General features: G+C 41.9%; 1 protein-coding gene across 6 annotated transcripts; it reads right to left on the bottom strand.

Annotated features, from left to right (window-relative positions):
* Positions 1-2,606: 2,606 nt before the first annotated feature.
* Positions 2,607-15,046, bottom strand: LOC109875131 (opsin-5). 6 transcript variants are annotated; one of them, XM_031810841.1, is made up of 6 exons: positions 14,895-15,046; positions 10,947-11,040; positions 8,361-8,523; positions 7,822-7,949; positions 6,572-6,906; positions 2,607-3,339 (listed from the first exon to the last, which is right to left on the bottom strand). In XM_031810841.1, the coding sequence occupies exons 1-6, from the start codon at positions 14,946-14,948 to the stop codon at positions 2,644-2,646; spliced, it is 1,470 nt and encodes a 489-aa protein (XP_031666701.1). In that variant the 5' UTR covers positions 14,949-15,046; the 3' UTR covers positions 2,607-2,643. The 6 variants fall into 6 exon arrangements, with proteins under 6 accessions (XP_031666701.1, XP_020322932.1, XP_020322930.1 ...); XM_020467343.2 differs by lacking the exon at positions 14,895-15,046 and adding an exon at positions 12,904-13,329; XM_020467341.2 differs by lacking the exon at positions 14,895-15,046 and adding an exon at positions 12,962-13,329.
* Positions 15,047-17,480: the final 2,434 nt, after the last annotated feature.

Here is a 17,480-nt window from a genome sequence, read left to right as displayed (position 1 = left end):
TGTGTACAACAAGCATGTGACCAATATAGACGTTGTTGCTGTCGCCCTGCTCTCTGCTAGAGGACAGTAGACTGTATATTCCCTGCCAGTTTCCTTTCATAATCATGACGCACTAGCCGCACCGGAGGACTCCAACCTTACACTCTTTATCCAGATACAGCTGTCAGTCAGGAATTGGCTTCTCCATCCATGGACGTTTTTTTCTCCCAGTGTACGGCAAATGAAATATGAATGCTTAGGAATTGAGGCAATTGCCTATTCGACAGACTAAAGGTCCTATCAATGAGCCACTGTTATTAAATCCTCTGTCTCTAGGCTAGTTTAAATGAATCGTTGTAGTGTGTTTGTAATACAGATCAGGAGACATGCATTGCAGTGGCCTCATGGGTGGAATGTTATTCATATATTTCACAACTAATAAAACATTAACACTGAAATACCAGTGTTATGTCAAACAGTTTTGTTTTATTTGAGTCTGTGATAAAGTATATACAAGTGTAATATCGGGATACAAATTCAAAATGGAATACATTTCAACTATATTTGACATGGTACAATAAGTTATTTTTTGCAAGCCCATAACCATGTGTGTGAGGTGTATACTTTTGTTTCAAATTAGATTTGTTTAAGACTACCAAGAAAACTGTGACCCTTATTTAGCACACTGCACTAAAAGGTTCATGTCTGCTATTGGACATGTGTGTCAGTGAAGTGTTTATTATGGTGCGTATGTGTTTTTACTCGTATTTGTGTGAGAGGTATCGTAAAAAGAGCTGGTGGTGCCACTTTTCACTGTCTTGTTAAATAAAGTCTGTTCCAGGAAGGTGTGTTTTGTCCTAATTATGCTCACATCTAGTGGTTTGCAGTCCATGACTCACTAAACCCCCCTCAGTCCTTGTAGTGAAGAAAACATTTACTTTACTGGAAATACATTTTTGCATGATAGTTTTTTTTTCCTTTAACAATTATTTAACACTAACACTTATGTTAAATGTGGATCTCCCATTCTACATTACATGGGGACACAATTGTTTTTCCTGTCCTCAAACTCCTGGCCCCGCCCCTAATGATGAACTAGTGTGCCCAGACAGCAATAACAGAACAGGACTTGGGTAGAGCCTAGATTAACTAGTTTGCCTAGGCAGCAAAAACAGAAACGTGGGTAGAGCCCAGATTATGAAATAGTTTGCTTAGACAGCAAAAGAAACTTGGGTAGAGCCCAGATGCATGAGATTAGAAGACCATAGAGCAGCTGTGTTCAAGAAGCTTCTCCTTGGGGGTCGGACTCAACCAATCCCAGATCTATCCAACCGCAGTGGACCAACTCTAACCACCAAATGGTTGCTGCTGTGAAACACTTAATTTAATGTTTTAAAAAGGATTAGGGATAAGTAAGCGATAAGATCAACACATTGTTTAAAGACATTGATTTATGTTTCGTGGCAACCTTCCCATATTGTAATACTAATATTCTAATCAAGGCTGGAGCCTGTTGCTTTCATGAATTCCCTACGCAAACAGGAGAAAATTAATCTCTGCATGAATGACTGATGACTAGATCAGCTAATGCAAACGTGGATTAGCGTCGGTTCTCCACCCAATAATTACATCCATCAATTTTAAGGTTGTTTAAATCAACATTGTTTCAGTTGCACCCAAATGATTCACTCTAAGTACAACTGTTTACTTTAATCATTATATTCTCAAATAGGAAGTTAGTAATTAAATGAATGATTAAAACACCAGAGTTCAATAGTTACCCAGAGAGAGAAGGTGCATGGCAAGTTAGTTAAGTTGTGGAAACCGGGAGGAAGGTTCAATTGCTTTGTAACAGGATTGGAGGGAATCGACATCTTGTAGATATTTTTGGGGGGGACCTGTGTGATGGAAGACATCCCATGCAGATGACTGTCATGCATATTTAACAACTAGTTCACACACACACAATGAGTCAATACCAGAAAACACATCTGTTTCTGCTTGTTTTGTCCTCCCCACTCTCTCGTTGACTTTGAATTGGACTATTTGTTTATTTGCCTTGCTCACGCTCTCCCCTCTGTGTTGCACTTTTATACAGTTGTTGAATGAGTTGTTTTATTGTTGAGTGAGTAGCGAATTCACTCGTCTATTGTCATCTCTTAAAGTATCAGTATGTACATCTGTTTGATTCTCTCTCATCTCTTTTACACATCCAGACAACAATGTCGTTTCATGTTGAGTAAAGCCACGCTGTACTAAACCAACCTGTTATCTACATTAGTAATACAGCATCCATGTACCTGCATTAGCAACGTGTGAACAATGGTTTAAATTGGGGTGTAGAGGAAGTTGGACTGATGTGAAAGATGGTTGGGCTTTCCATCGTCATGTGTCCAACCAATTATTACCGCACACAGAAAACAGTATTGTACCGGTTCTTGCCAATCCATCAGGTCCTTCTGTTCCACTGTAATCACCGCCAGCCCCCATGAATCCCTGAGGGACAACCCAGGTTTTTAATAAGTAGTATGTTTTAACAAAGAGTCAATGTCTATCTTGACAGATAAACATATTTTAAATTATGGAATTTATTTATATATCAACAGCTAAATATAGACCAGAGATGTAAAAAAAACTATAAAACCAGAATGAATATTTAACATTTTAGGGCCAGGCCACTTTAGCGTGTCCCGGCACCATCTCAAAGTTGATCCGAAGGTTGTTGATTTCTGAGGTCCTTTTGCTGTGCTTGGTGGCTCGCAGGGACTTCTTATGACACGCTGCCTGCTTTTTCTGCTTCCGCATCTGTTTTTGCGTCATCGACTGCAGCTGGGGCTCTGTTGAGAGCTGATCCTGAGGTGCGTAAACTTTGGCTGAGGAGCTGGGGATGTTGGTACCGCCATGGCAACCTCTTGGGTAGTGTCTGAAGCACTCGAAGGCATCGCTGCACTTCTCGCAGGTGCTAGTGCAACCTCTGGACCCGCCCAGGGCTTGGCGGGCAGACGAGGTGGGGGAACAGGACTGGCCGTGGCCCGGACGTCTACAGAACGATTGGAGGCTGACCCGGACCACCAAGTGGGAGTGGCACTTCCCCACAGCGCCCTGGGAGCAGGAGCACAGGCAGCCCTTCAGAAAGGCCCTGCAAAGGCTCACCAGGTCTCGGTACATCACCCTGCGGAAGTTAGGCCTGAGCAGCAGGTAGATAATGGGGTTGTAGATGGTGGAGGACTTAGCAAACATGGCAGGCATGGCGAACGCCAAAGGTGGGATGTTATCCATGTGTCCGAACGCTGCCCACATCGACACCACGGCATAAGGGCTCCACGCTGCGAAGAAACCGATACAGACAGCGACACTCAACTGGAGAAGAAAACATTTAAAAGAAAAGGGGGGGGGGGGAAGGAAAGAGAGCACAAATGTAAACAGTTCAACAAGGTCTATTGGCAGATTGCACTTCATACCCAACTGGCTGACTCCCAAGGATTAAATGATTGAAACAGGCCATTGAGATTCTTTTAACGTCAAGGTTTAAAGCAAGCGACATCAGAGCCCAGCTGACTGCCATTGATTGGATGGAGAGAGTAAAATATATAGGTGAAGCATTGTTGTATGGATCACAGCATGGCCGGGGGTTGCTGAGGAGTATTTTTCACCCATAATAAAAGGCCTAGTTCACAGATTTTTGAAAAAAAGAAAATGTAAAAGCTTCGAGGGTGAGCAGTCAATAAGTTTTGCGTTCAGCCAGTGTGTTACTCTGGCTCAATTTATTTTGACTCTACATTTCCATATACGTAGGAGATTTTTTTTTTTGTTTCGGCTCATTCCAAGGGGAGGAGAGTTATAGAAGCATATGTGAGTTTTTCAAAACTTGTGAATTTTAGACAACTATAAAAATAAATAAATCTGTAAAAAAATTAAAGAATTAACCCATACACACACAGTGCATTCAGCAAGTATTCAGACCTTGACCTTTTTCACATTTTGTTATAGCCTTATTCTAAAATTGATACAATATCCCCCCCATCATCATCTACACACATTACCCAATAATGACAAAGCAAAAGCAGGTTTCTCAAATTTATAAAAAAGCGGAAATACCTTATTCACATAAGTATTCAGACCCTTTGCTATGAGACTGCAAATTGAGCTCAGGTGCATCCTGTTTCCATTGATCATCCTTGAGATGTTTCTACAACTTGATTGGAGTCCACCTGTGGTAAATTCAATTGATTGGACATGATTTGGAAAAGGCACACACAGTTGACAGTTCATGTCAGAGCAAAAACCAAGCCATGAGGTCGAAGGAATTGTCTGTAGAGCTCCGAAATAGGATTGTGTCGAGGCAGAGATCCGGGGAAGAGTACCAAAAAATGTCTGCATCATTTAAGGTCCGCAAGAACAGTGGCCTCCATCATTCTTAAATTGAAGTTTGGAACCACCAAAACTCACCCTAGAGCTGGCTGCCTGGCCAATCTGAGCAATCAGGGGAGAGGTACCTTGGTCAGGGAGGTGACCAAGAACCCGATGGTCACTGACAGAGCTTCAGCGGTCCTCTTTGGAGATGGGAGAACCTTCCAGAAGGACAACAAACTCTGCAACACTCAACCAATCAGGCCTTTATGGTAGAGTGGCCAGACGGTAGCCACTCCTCAGTAAAAGGCACATGACACCCACTTGGAGTTTGCCAAAAGGCACCTAATGGACTCTCAGACCATGAGAAACAAGATTCTCTGGTCTGATGAAACCAAGAATGAACTCTTTGGCATGAATGTGAAGTGTCACGTCTGGAGGAAACCAGGCACCATCCCTACGTTGAAGCATGGTGGTAGCAGCATGTTTTTCAACAGCTGCAGGAACTAATCACGGCTAGTCAGGATCGAGGTAAAGATGAATGGAGCAAAGTACAGAAAGATCCTTGATGAAAACCTGCTCCAGGGCGCTCAGGACCTCAGACTGGTGTGAAGTTTCACCTTCCAACATGACAAGGACCCTAAGGACACATCCAAGATAATGCAGGAGTTGCTTCGGGACAAGTCTCTGAATGTTCTTGAGTGGCCCAGCCAGAGTCCCTTGAACAATGTCGAACATCTCTGTAGAGACCTGAAAATAGCTGTGCAGCAACGCTCCCCATCCAACCTGACAGAGCTTGATAGGATCTGAAGAGAAGAGTGGGAGAAACTACCAAATACAGGTGTGCCAAACTTGTAGTATCATACCCAAGAAGACTCGAGGCTGTAATCACTGCCAAAAGTGCTTCAACAAAGTGCTGAGTAAAGAATCTTAAAAGTAATTATAAAACTCACAAGCAGCCAGTGCAGAGACCTTAAATCGGTATAATGTGTGCTCTCCATCTTGTCTTGGTCAGTACCCATGCTGCAGAATTCTGTGTGCTTTGCAGTGTACCAATAGCTTTCTTGGATAGACCAGACACGGCCTGACTCTCCCTGTGCTTTGGCTCCAACAATAAGTACCTCAGTCTTGTCTTGATTTAGCTGGAGAAGCTTCCAGTATTTAAATCACATATACAGTCAAATTTTTCCATGGAGCTAAAATCCTCTGAAACAGAATTTTTTTAAATATTTTATTTTACCTTTATTTAACCAGGTAGGCAAGTTGAGAACAAGTTCTCATTTACAATTGCGACCTGGCCAAGATAAAGCAAAGCAGTTCGACAGATACAACGACACAGAGTTACACATGGAGTAAAACAGACATACAGTCAATAATACAGTATAAACAAGTCTATATACAATGTGAGCAAATGAGGTGGGAAGGGAGGATGCAACGTCGTGTATTGTCTGCGTAGCAGTGAAAATGAATGCTGTGCTTTCTGAACAGTACCAGACCCAAAATCAAACCTTGTGGAACGCCACATGCGATATGCATTTGAGTTATGTTCACTAAGTGAGACAACACACAACAAATAGGTCCTGAAACCAATTTAGAACACGACCGGAGAGGCCAACCCACCTCTCCAGTCTGTCCAGAAGGACATCATGGTCAACAGTGTTGAATGCAGCACTTAAAGTACAAGGAGAGAGAGCTGTTTGGCAACTGTGTTGGCTCTAAGATCATTTACCACTTTAAGGCTGTCTCTGTGATGTGGTGGGCCCGAAAACCTGATAGGAATTTTTCTACAGTTGGCACTTAAATAATGTAGCTGTTTGAAAACCAATTGATCCAGAACTTTGCTTAAGAATGTGCTCTTATAAAGCTCTTATGGGGTGATTATACAGGAACACAGTAATGCAGGAGAGGGAGAGAGAGCAAAAGGACCAAATGAAGCATCATTATTGTTAGCCATTTTCTGCAGTATTAATTAGGGAATGTCTTGAGTGTACTGACTGAGCGTCCTATTCATGACATTAACCCAAGCAGGACACGATACATCTATAGTGCCATTCTCCTATTCCCTGTCCAACTACAAACCTCCTATTACAATATGTGAAGTGGCCCTAGTTGTGAGTATACAATAGGCAATTTAATTACTTTCCCAAAATGGATCAACCAATCAAATGTATTTATCCCTTTTTAAATCAACAGTTGTCACAGCATGCTTTACAGTACCCCTGTGAGACCACACCATGCTCACCTTCACAATAACATCCTGGATGTTGCTCATCTTGGTCTGCCGGGCCTCGTGATGCTCCATGGCCTTATGGGAGGCTCGGACCGCCATCAGGATGCCCGTGTAGGACGCCACGATGACACAGCAGGGCACGATGTAGCACAAGACAAAGAGCACCGCCGTGTAGGAGCGGGCCACGGGATGCAGGTTGGACAGGCGCCAGTCGATGCAGCAGGCTGTGCCGTAAGGCTCCGGACCATACTCACCCCAGTGGGCCAGAGGGGAGCAGGCGAACACCAGGGCCCAAGCCCATGCACAGGCTATCAGTAGACGGCCATGGACGGCGTTGAACCGGTTACCTGGACGGATGGATGGGGATAAGGAGAGTCAGTTTAAAGCTGCAATATGTAACTTATTTGGCGACCCGACCCTATTCACATAAAAATTTGTTATAGATCTGGTATTCGCATCGAAAAGAAGTCAAAGAATCCAGCCATCGGTTCTATGCTTTCTGTTTCATTTTAACGGCTTTTACTTTCAGTTTTGTACACCAGCTTCAAACAGCTGAAAATATAATATTTTGGGTTATTGAAAATATATATTTCACAGCGCTTTAGATGGTGCAATGATTATCATAAACTGAAATTAGGCAAACCATTCGCATTTTAGCAACCAGGAAGTGACAGTGTGATTTCTGCATATTGCACCTTTAATAGGGTAGCATGGTCATCATTAGAGAATCTGGGGTGGATTTGCGGAGGAACATGATGTTTCTCAAAGTGAACATGTCATAGGGTAATATTTTGAGAAGTACACATTTTTCTGAACTGTTTAATGCTACGAGGGGTTATTTCCCAATTCCCAGGCCTGGATATGTATAGTGCACATGGAATTTACTAAATATATGGACAACTAACCCATTATATTACATACTAGGCCCATTTCAGAACAGCAATGAATAACTAAATTGTTCAAATTGGTCAAGTGTGTCTCGGGCTAAAACATCCAAGCAGATGCAATTTCAGTACCATTGCAAAAAAGGACATTCTCAGAATTAAAAACTGAATAGCACACTAATTGAGTGTTGGCTAGTCGCTAGTGGACACTCATTAGCCATCAAAGCAGTGGCTGATGAGTGTTTGGTCACTGTGGAATTATGTAGTTCTTAAATTTTCACAGTCAATAAATCAAAAGTCACCCACTTAGGATCAGTACATTTCAAAACTATGTCAATTCCATGGGCAAGACTAAGGCCAGGCTCTTTGATAACTTACCGTAGAGAGGATAACATACTTTCACAAAACACACCATGCTCAACAGGGTGAGAGTTGTCAGACTGCAGACTCCAAACAACATGCCGCAGAACGCATAGATCAAACACACTGTTTTCCCAAACAGCCACCTGAGAGAGGGGAGGGAGAGGAGAGAAAGGGGTAGAGACCGAGAGACGGGAGGGAGTGAAAGAGGAAAAGGAGGAAGAAAGTGTGAGAATGACTGAGACAGAAAGAATGAGTCGGAGATAGAACACTAGTAATTTGTTTAGCACTCCACTGTGGCTTGGCAGTACTGTAAGTGGTCTTTCATGCTGAACCGAACTGCACTGTGCTGGCTTGGACATTTCCTTTTCACTTGATCCTTTCCAGGAGGTTCTAGTGGATAAGTAACCAGGTCAGCACAGTTCGGCTTGGCTGGAATGTAAAATTGCATACAGTACCAGACCTGGGTACTTCCTAATTTCACTGTTATTTGTACAGTACCTGTGGTAGATATTTGCTAGGATTGGCTATGTAGTGTAAACAGGTGTGTGCAGTACCTATGGTAGATGCTGGAGGTGATGGCCATGGGGTAGAGGGACAGGGTTAGACTCATGTCGCTGATGGCCAGGTTGATTATGAAGAATTCAGCAGGTTTGAGCAGGTGCTTCTTCTTGTAGGAGATGTATAGTAGTGTGCTGTTGCTAAACAGAGAGCACATGCCTGCAGACCAGAGAGAGATATCACTCAGTATCCTGCTGTGAGAATTACCACAGACAGACAGCTGAAGTCAAGAACTAGAGGTGTATACTGTTGAGGTCGGAAGTTTACATACACCTTAGCCAAATGCATTTAAACTCAGTTTCACAATTCCTGACGTTAAATTATATTAAAAAGTCCCTGTCTTAGGTCAGTTAGGATCACCACTTTATTTTAAGAATGTGAAATGTCAGAATAATAGTAGAGTGATTTATTTCAGCTTTTATTTCTTTCATCACATTCCCAATGGGTCAGAAGTTTAAATGCACTCAATTATTATTTGGTAGCATTGCCTTTTAAATTGTTTAACTTGGGTCAAATGTTTTGGGTAGCCTTTCACAAGCTTCCCACAATAAGTTGGGTGAATTTTGGCCCATTCCTCCTGGCAGAGCTGGTGTAACTGAGTCAGGTTTGTAGGCCTCCTTGCTCGCACACGCTTTTTCAGTTCTGCCCACACATTTTCTATAGGATTGAGGTCAGGGCTTTGTGATGGGCACTCCAATACCTTGACTTTGTTGTCCTTAAGTCATTTGCCACAACTTTGGAAGTATGCTTGGGGTCATTGTCCATTTGGCAGACCCATTTGCGACCAAGCTTTTAACTTCCTGACTGATGTCTTAAGATGTTGCTTCAATATATCCACATAATTTTCCTGCCTCATGATCCCATCTATTTTGTGAAGTGGACCAGTCCCTCCTGCAGCAAAGCACCCCCACAAAATGATGCTGCCACCCCCGTGCTTCACGGTTGGGATGGTGTTCCTCACAGCTTGCAAGCCTCCCCATTTTTCCTCCAAACATAACGATGGTCATTATGGACAAAAAGTTATATTTTTGTTTCATCAGACCAGAGGACATTTCTCCAAAAAGTATAATCTTTGTCACCACGTGCAGTTGCAAACCGTAGTCTGACTTTTTATGGCAGTTTTGGAGCAGTGACTTCTTCCTTGCTGGGTGGCCTTTCAGGTTATGTCGATATACGACTCGTTTTACTGTGGATATAGACACTTTTGTACTCATTTCCTCCAGCATCTTCACAAGGTCCTTTGCTGTTCATCTGGGATTGATTTGCACTTTTCGCACCAAAGTACGTTAATCTCTAGGAGACAGAACGTGTCTACTTCCTGAGCGGTAAAAAGACTGCGTGGTCCCATGGTGTTTATACTGGCATACTATTGTTTGTACAGATGAACGTGGAACCGTTGTGCGTTTGGAAATTGCTTCCAAGGATGAACAAGACTTGTGGAGGCCTACAAAAAAAAATCTGAGATCTTGGCTGATTTCTTTTGATTTTCCCATGATGTCAAGCAAAGAGGCACAGAGTTTGAAGGTAGGCCTTGAAAGACATCCACAGGTACACCTCCAATTGACTTAAATTGTCATTTAACCTATCAGAAGCTTCTAAAGCCATGACATAATTTTGGGGAATTTTCCAAGCTGTTTAAAGGCACAGTCAACTTAGTGTATGTAAACTTCTGACCCACTGGAATTGTGATACAGTGAATTATTAGTGAAATAATCTGTAAACAATTGTTGCAAAACTTACTTACGTCACACACAAAAGTAGATGTCTTAACCGACTTGCCAAAACTATAGTTTGTTAACAAGAAATGTGTGGAGTGGTTGACAAATGAGTTTTAATGACTCCAACCTAAGTGTATGTACATTTTTAACTTCAAATTGTACATATGTAGAACTAAAAATACTAGAACAGGAATGGATGTACTGTCAAGTGGCCATCGTCTGGGGGTATGTCCATTCTAGTCATTCTATTTATATGCCTAAAAACAGTACAGGAACATGTTTGAAGTAAATAAAAATAAATCCCAGTGTTCAGAAGGAATATTAAGTGAAGTGTTCAGAGACACTGATATGTTTTAACAGATCTCTTCAGAGCTTAATGCTATAGTCTGTATTAGATATGAAAAGTTTCCAGTAATGCTTTCAAGATCAAAGCCTTCGGTGGAAAGATAGCTAGTCAATCTGGGTGAGATTTCTACAGCGTTGTGGCCTTGGCGCACAACTCAACCATCGACAGAACTAACGCCCCACGGCCTCATCTCTTTTCAGAACCCAAGATGAGACACGTGTATTTCTGTGTGTCATGGGGAATACAGATTCCCTCCACACTCTTACACACAAACTTAGTCCCACTGTATAGTCTGGAATCATGTTGAGTTGGTGGACATGTCTCAGCTGAAGCAGAATTATCCTCACAGCAGGAAGCTGACTGAGAGTAGGTCATGTTACAGTACAATAAGATTCTTCATCCTCTTGTTTCTGCCTACAGTACATTTATTTGAATTAAAGCAGCGTGGCTCTGTTTTCCGTCACAGGTGGCTAACTGGGGGTGTAAGTTAATCCTTTTTGAAGAGAGAGCTTTCTTACCAAACACTGCATACACTATGGCTACTGTTATATCTGCTGCCACGGGTATGTTTGAATGGAATGCAATGTCGTCAATGCTCGCTAACACGCCCATCTGAAATGGAAGAGAAGAGAAAGAGTTACATAGGTGTACTGAACATGATCAATACCCTCGCTCTCACCAATATGTGGAGTTGCCTACATCAAAACAAGTTGGTTTCAATAAAAAAAATATCTACATCCATTCATCCAAGTCATGTGGTCCAGTGATGTAAGGAAAGGCCTAGTTAAGCTGCAGCTGGCCCAGAACAGTGGCATGTCTGGCTCTTTATTGTAATCAGAGGGCTAATATAAATACTATGCATGCCAGTCTCTCTTGGCTAAGAGTTGAGGAGAGTGACTGTTTCTTATAAAAGTAATGATGTAATGTGTTTCATGTTGTGTGCACCCCAGGAAGAGTAGCTGCTGCTTTCACAACAGCTAATGGGGATCCTGATAAAATACTAAATACCAAGAAAGGTTGAATACCTCACATGTCCAGTCTGTTTTCACCTTGGTGTACTGTGAGGTTTACTGACAAGTTTACCTTTTTCCCCTCAGTGTTGCATGCAAGCAAATCAGAGAACATCCATGACCATACATCACCAAAATGTTGTATTGTTAACAGAAAAATGACTAAGAACTATTTGAGTACATCCATCTCTCTGTGTATGTGAAACCATATATATATATTTTTTTACATGTATTCAATTTAGAGTTCACATGTTAACAACAACTTGTCATCGATGCATAGTCACTTGAATTAACTCTACGTGTACATACTACCTCTACTAACCGGTGCCCCCGCACAGGCACCCACCTGTATATATTGTTAGTTTTTACTGCTGCTCTTTAACAGGCAATAGCTGACACCCCCATAGCTGATGTTTTGCAGGTGTGGGATGTGGAACTGCATTGGAGGAGCTTTCCAATCGGGGAGCAGCTGCTCTTGTGATTGTAATGAAGTCACACCCTCCCACTCGTGTTAGAAATTCAGAACGAGTACGTGTAGGTTATAGGCCTATAGAAATAATGACGCTCAAATAGAAATTAATTATTTCGTTTAATGATTTTCAATCAGCCTAATTGAGGTGTAGATTACACATCTGTGTTCAACTTGTAAACAAGGATGCATTGGATTTATTATTTACTTGCAACCTCTTGGTTACTAGTCAAACGTTCTAACCACTAGATTACCTGCCGCCCCAAATTGGTGTTCGATGGATTTATTTGACAGAAGTCAATGCAGCTACTCTATCAAATTGGATATTTAATGTAAAGTGTAGACCATAACACGCAATTTAGAACACTGCTTTAAAATCAGTCACCCTGGGGAGATGTTTAATTGAAATGTCTTTACTTACAATCCAATTTAGCTCCGTTCAAGCCTTGAGCTTCGTTCAAAAGCAGAACACGTCAACTCTGAAAGGTAATTAATTACAGCCATGTGCTAACTCGGAGTTGATGGATCTTAATGTTTTGTAGCGGAGTTTGTCACACCTGCTGTGAATAACTTTAATCCCACCGCCAATATTTTTTTTCAATTCAGTGGAACTGAGTTGATATGGAGTGATAATTAATAGTGTGGGGTCTTTTTTATTAATGCCTATCCTGACAAAACAAAACTCAGTGGGTCAGATTTTTGCAAGTGTTTCGTGGAATCCTGGATTGGTTTATTGTTTGAGGCATATAAACCCAGTCTAGTAGTGCAAGACTTCAGGATCAGAGCTCAATTGGGTCATTATTCTCGAAGCATCAGCCCCAGTGGTGCTTGAATGAACAGCAAAACAGTTATTTTATTGACATGAAAAAAATGATTCGATACCAACTCGTGCATATTCAGCTTTTTAAACTCGATGCTACAGAACTATTGAATCCCAATTTCAATCATTTCGCATGCAACAACAAAAGACGAGTAAAGGCTATTTCAAGTTCGTACCTTGTCAGAGTGTGCTGCTGGATTTAAGGTATGTTGCTTGAAAGCCCCGGAAAGTTACCTGAAGATGCTGTTATTTAGCCTCCATAATACCACATTGGTCATGTCCAGCGGTGCGGTAACCCAGGTGGTAATTCAATTGGTTGTCAAATATGCGCAGACACAACAAGCTACACGGGTCTCCGAAAGGCTGAGCGCTCATAAGTGAACAGTCCTTGGGAATGTGGCATAGCACCTGTGTGTGAATTGGGCTATACTCATCGAAAACAGTCCTGTCCACCTTTTTAAGCTTAGACTTGATTTGTCAAAACATCATACTGAATTAATTTAACAGCATGTTGCTTCTGTTCATTGCTGACGTCCAGTGCAAATTCGTAGAATCCTGGAGCAAATGGGAGCCCGGGCTTTTACGCACATTGATACTGATTCTCCAATTACCTCCCTGTGAAATCGTTTCCTGCATGCTTTGTGAGTGTCTGTCATACTATGGATGTTAACACTAGTCTAATTATTCCTACAGGCCGTGTGTACTGGTCCGTCACTATTAAATTAAATACTAAATGGATTTTAATGTTCTGTAATTACATTGGACAACATTCCTAGAGGGTTCAATAGGTCAACAACTAGGGTGTTCAATACATTTGACTTTATAAATAACTTTTTAAAGTATTCTGATTAGGGACTGTACATGATTGCGGCAGGTAGCCTAGTGGTTAGAGCGTTGGACTTAAAAGGTTAACAAGGTAAAACATTGTTTTTGTTCTTTTATTTAACCTTTATTTAACCAGGTAGGCAAGTTGAGAACAAGTTCTCATTTACAATTGCGACCTGGCCAAGATAAAGCAAAGCAGTTCGACACACAGAGTTACACATGGAGTAAAACAGTCAATAATACAGTAGAAAAGTATATACAATGTGAGCAAATGAGGCGAGATAAGGGAGGTTAAGGCCATGGTGGCGAAGTAAATACAATATAGCAAGTAAAACACTGGAATGGTAGAGTTTCAGTGGAAGAATGTGCAAGGTAGTGATAATTGGGTGCAAAGGAGCAAAATAAATAAATACAACAGGGGAAGACGTAGTTTGGCCTAAATTATAGATGGGCTATGTGCAGTAATCTGTGAGCTGCTCAAAGCTAGTGAGGGAGATGTGTTTCCAGTTTCAGAGATTTTTGTAGTTCGTTCCCATCATTTGGCAGCAGAGAACTGGAAGAACTGACTTGCCTAGTTAAAAGGTTACGAACAAATTATTGTAATGCCAGCCTACCAAACGGCTGAAGCCCTCCTGCCGGGACGGGGATTAAATAATAAATAAAATGAAAATAGGACAAATCACATCACGACGAGACAATTTAAAGACCTATGACAAGCAAGGCAGCAACAAAACATTGTACCGGCACAAAACATGGTACAAACATTGGGCACAGACAACAGCAATGGGCAAGAAGGTAGCGACAACAATACATCACGCAATGCAGACAACTGTCCGTAAGAATGTCCATGATTGAGTCCTTGAATGAAGAATTTGAGAACTGTCCCGTTTGAGTGTTTGTTGCAGCTCTTTCCAGTCGCTACCTGCAGCGAACTGAAAAGAGGAGCAACCCAGGGAGGCACATTTCAAAGAAAATGATCAAACCATTGAATACAATCAGAAAATGTTTTTCGAACCGAGTGGGGACGTGGGTGGAGGATGACTGCATGCAATGTTTGAAATTATAAATGAAGCATTACATACCATTGACATGGTGTTTTGTCAGCCAATTAGATTTTTTTTTTTACCTTTATTTAACTAGGCAAGTCAGTTAAAAGAATTAGGCTACAACATAAGTTAATTGCATATCCCCCCACGTAACCTTAAATCGATTCGAATGGAAGGATTAAGTCAAAAGCGCATACATTTTCAATTTGCCACAGAAAACGACATTGGTCATACCTTGAAAGATGAGTTTAATTATACTGAAACAAATTGTATCTATGGAGACCGGGGGAAGTTACCTGTTTTAAAGGTGTAACATGGTCAATCTGACGTCTACATTGACCGTGGAGCATTTACAGTGATATGGCTTCTGTAGAAGTCAGGCATTCTTACTTCTTGCTCTTCCCAGCGCAGAGCTGTTGGGAAGGAAGTGAAAGTGTTCATACAGGACCTCCCGCCCTCACTTACGGTCAACCAATCGTTAGTCTGCATTGTCAGTTCTATTTGTGATGCAAATCGCGCTGCAAGTCCTGCCTCTCCCATCTCCTCATTGGTTTATAGAAGCAGGTACCCATGTGCCATCTCCTCATTGGTTATACGCATGTGGGTGACTGAAAGATGAGTGAGGTCTGTGGCAGTAATGCACCAAATTTATGAAAGTTGCCAATCGCAATATAAAGTCAAGAGAAGAAAAAGCCTAGAAGGAAGAGCGATGACTAGAAATGTGTGGATTAATTGTCGGAGTAGAGGACCTTGTGCATTTCAGGTAAAGTAACAACTCAATATTTATATCACCTGGCAACCTTGGTTAGCGTGCACTGCGCCCGGCCCGCCACAGGAGTCGCTGGTGCGTAATGAGACAAGGATATCCCTACCGGCCAAGCCCTCCCTAACCTGGACGACGCTAGGCCAATTGTGCGTTGTCCCACGGACCTCCCTGTCGCGGCCGGTTGCGACAGAGCCTGGGCGCGAACCCAGGGTCTCTGGTGGCACAGCTGTAGTTTTGATATTTTAACCTGCGTGTTGTGATCGTGTTTGGTGTGGCGGGACAAAATACATTCGAGGGCATTATCACTTTTATACAATGGGTTATTAACATATTTTCATTAACGTTATTTTGATGAATTTATTCATACTATTTCTACCTTCCACAAGACATAGTCGCAAAACAAATCTACGGTTGCTACCCAAGCCGGCTGGTCGTTCGTTCTATTGGTTCGGTTGACGGAGATGCGACCCAATCGTTCAGTCTTTTTGTTCTGTATCTATGGGTCAGTCGTTCGTTCTAAATGTTTCATTGCCATACTGGCTAACAACGTTCTTATACCTTGCTTGCTAGCTAGCCAACTACGGCTAATTTACAGTTACGTCAAACATTGCAGACAGAATAATAACAGTAGTTGCATTTGTTTAAGCTGTTTTCTAATGTTAGTGACATTTATTTGGATTCATCCATAACATTGACCGAAAGCTGCGTGATTTCGCCTGGCATAGAAAATGTGCTCACTCGTAAGGACAGTGTTGTTCAGAGGAGCTAGCCAACAACACAGCTAACACTGACTTCAAACTGAAGCTGGAAAGACTGCAAACTAGCTGCACTTCGTTTCGTTTGCCCATTTTCAATTGACATTTCTTTGTATATCCATAAAAACGATGCCAGCTGATTCATGATTTTGACTGGCTGATAAACTTTACCCATTCAGGATTAGACCCGCCCGTTGTATAATTCTGTACTAGACAGGATTCAAAACATCAGATGGGTGTTTAGAAGCTGTAGAGTGAGGAAACACCAAAAGAGAAGGTATCTAATTCTGCACTTAACAGGACTGGAAACAACTAAATCGTTTTTTCAACCTTTCCTGTGAGTGCTCCCAGTCCCTGCCAAGGTGTTGCACAACACTGGAAGTGGTGTTACAACACACCATGTAATGTTTCAAAGCATCTCAGGATAATGTGTACAATACTCCAGCAAAATTAAAGTTTTGTCTCCGTCAAGCTGGTGGCAGCTCAGTTTCAACTAGTTGTTACAAAGCACTTAATTTTAACAGTGTACTTGGCAGTGCAGCTAAACACTGTTTGCTGAACTACACACCCTTATGTATTTATTTGGACAGTGAAGCTTAATTAAACTTTTAATTTGGATGTATACTCCCGCCTTTTGGATTTGAGATCAAATGTTTTATATGAGGCGACAATACAGAGTGCCACTTTTGATTTTAGGGTATTTTCATATCAGCGCCCCTCTATCTCTCTACGTGTAGGCCATCTTTCTGAGGCTGTCTGGTCCAAACGAGTATGACATTGTTGTCGCCCGTAGCATTAAAGGCAAGGGAAGCCAGCGAGCATCTGGCCTCCTTTGACCTAAATCATTTATAAAAAATGTGCCTATCAGTGTCGAGCTAAACTGAGCGAGCTCGACTGTGAATGGTCCTGGTGCACCAAAAAGTGTCAAGGGAAGCCAGCTTGGTTTTGGCATCACTCCTATCAAATCGCATTGAGAGCATACGTCATTCACAGAAATTGAATTGTTGAATCTCGTTGTGTTGTCCTGTGGTAGCTAGCCAGCTAGCTAAAATTGGCCCTTTCCTAAATTAGCCATGGATGGAAATATGGATTCAGACTTGTGGTTTTACTTCATTCTCCATACTCGCCAATTATTATAATGACGATTCTGATCCAACCATTAATTCCTACATTGTGGTCCCCCTGGCCTGAGAGGATGGAAGTTCAATATGTAGCTAGATTTAGAAGGCTAATGTTAACTAGCTAAAGTTGCCCATGAATGGAAGTTTGCCTAGCGAGCAAGCATTTTAGCCAGGTAGCCTAGGACAACAAAAAATAAAAGCATTCTACTGTATGACAGCGTGATAGACCGTTTCATCAAC

The sequence above is a fragment of the Oncorhynchus kisutch genome, linkage group LG30 (genome assembly GCF_002021735.2).
Source record: "Oncorhynchus kisutch isolate 150728-3 linkage group LG30, Okis_V2, whole genome shotgun sequence".
NCBI lineage: Eukaryota > Metazoa > Chordata > Actinopteri > Salmoniformes > Salmonidae > Oncorhynchus > Oncorhynchus kisutch.
The sequence above is the reverse complement of the archived record's forward strand: the minus strand, read 5'-3'. Positions and strand labels throughout refer to the sequence as shown.

What these genes read in the sequence shown, in the direction of transcription:
- LOC109875131 (XM_031810841.1), bottom strand. Translation starts at nt 14,948, where the DNA reads ATGCTCCACGGTCAATGTAGACGTCAGATTGACCATGTTACACCTTTA. An exon ending in ACCTCCAGCATCTACCATAG is followed by an intron (nt 7,950 to 8,360) that starts GTACTGCACACA and finishes CCCCTCTCTCAG; the next exon opens with GTGGCTGTTTGGGAAAACAG. An exon ending in TCCAGGATGTTATTGTGAAG is followed by an intron (nt 3,340 to 6,571) that starts GTGAGCATGGTG and finishes TTTCTTCTCCAG; the next exon opens with TTGAGTGTCGCTGTCTGTAT.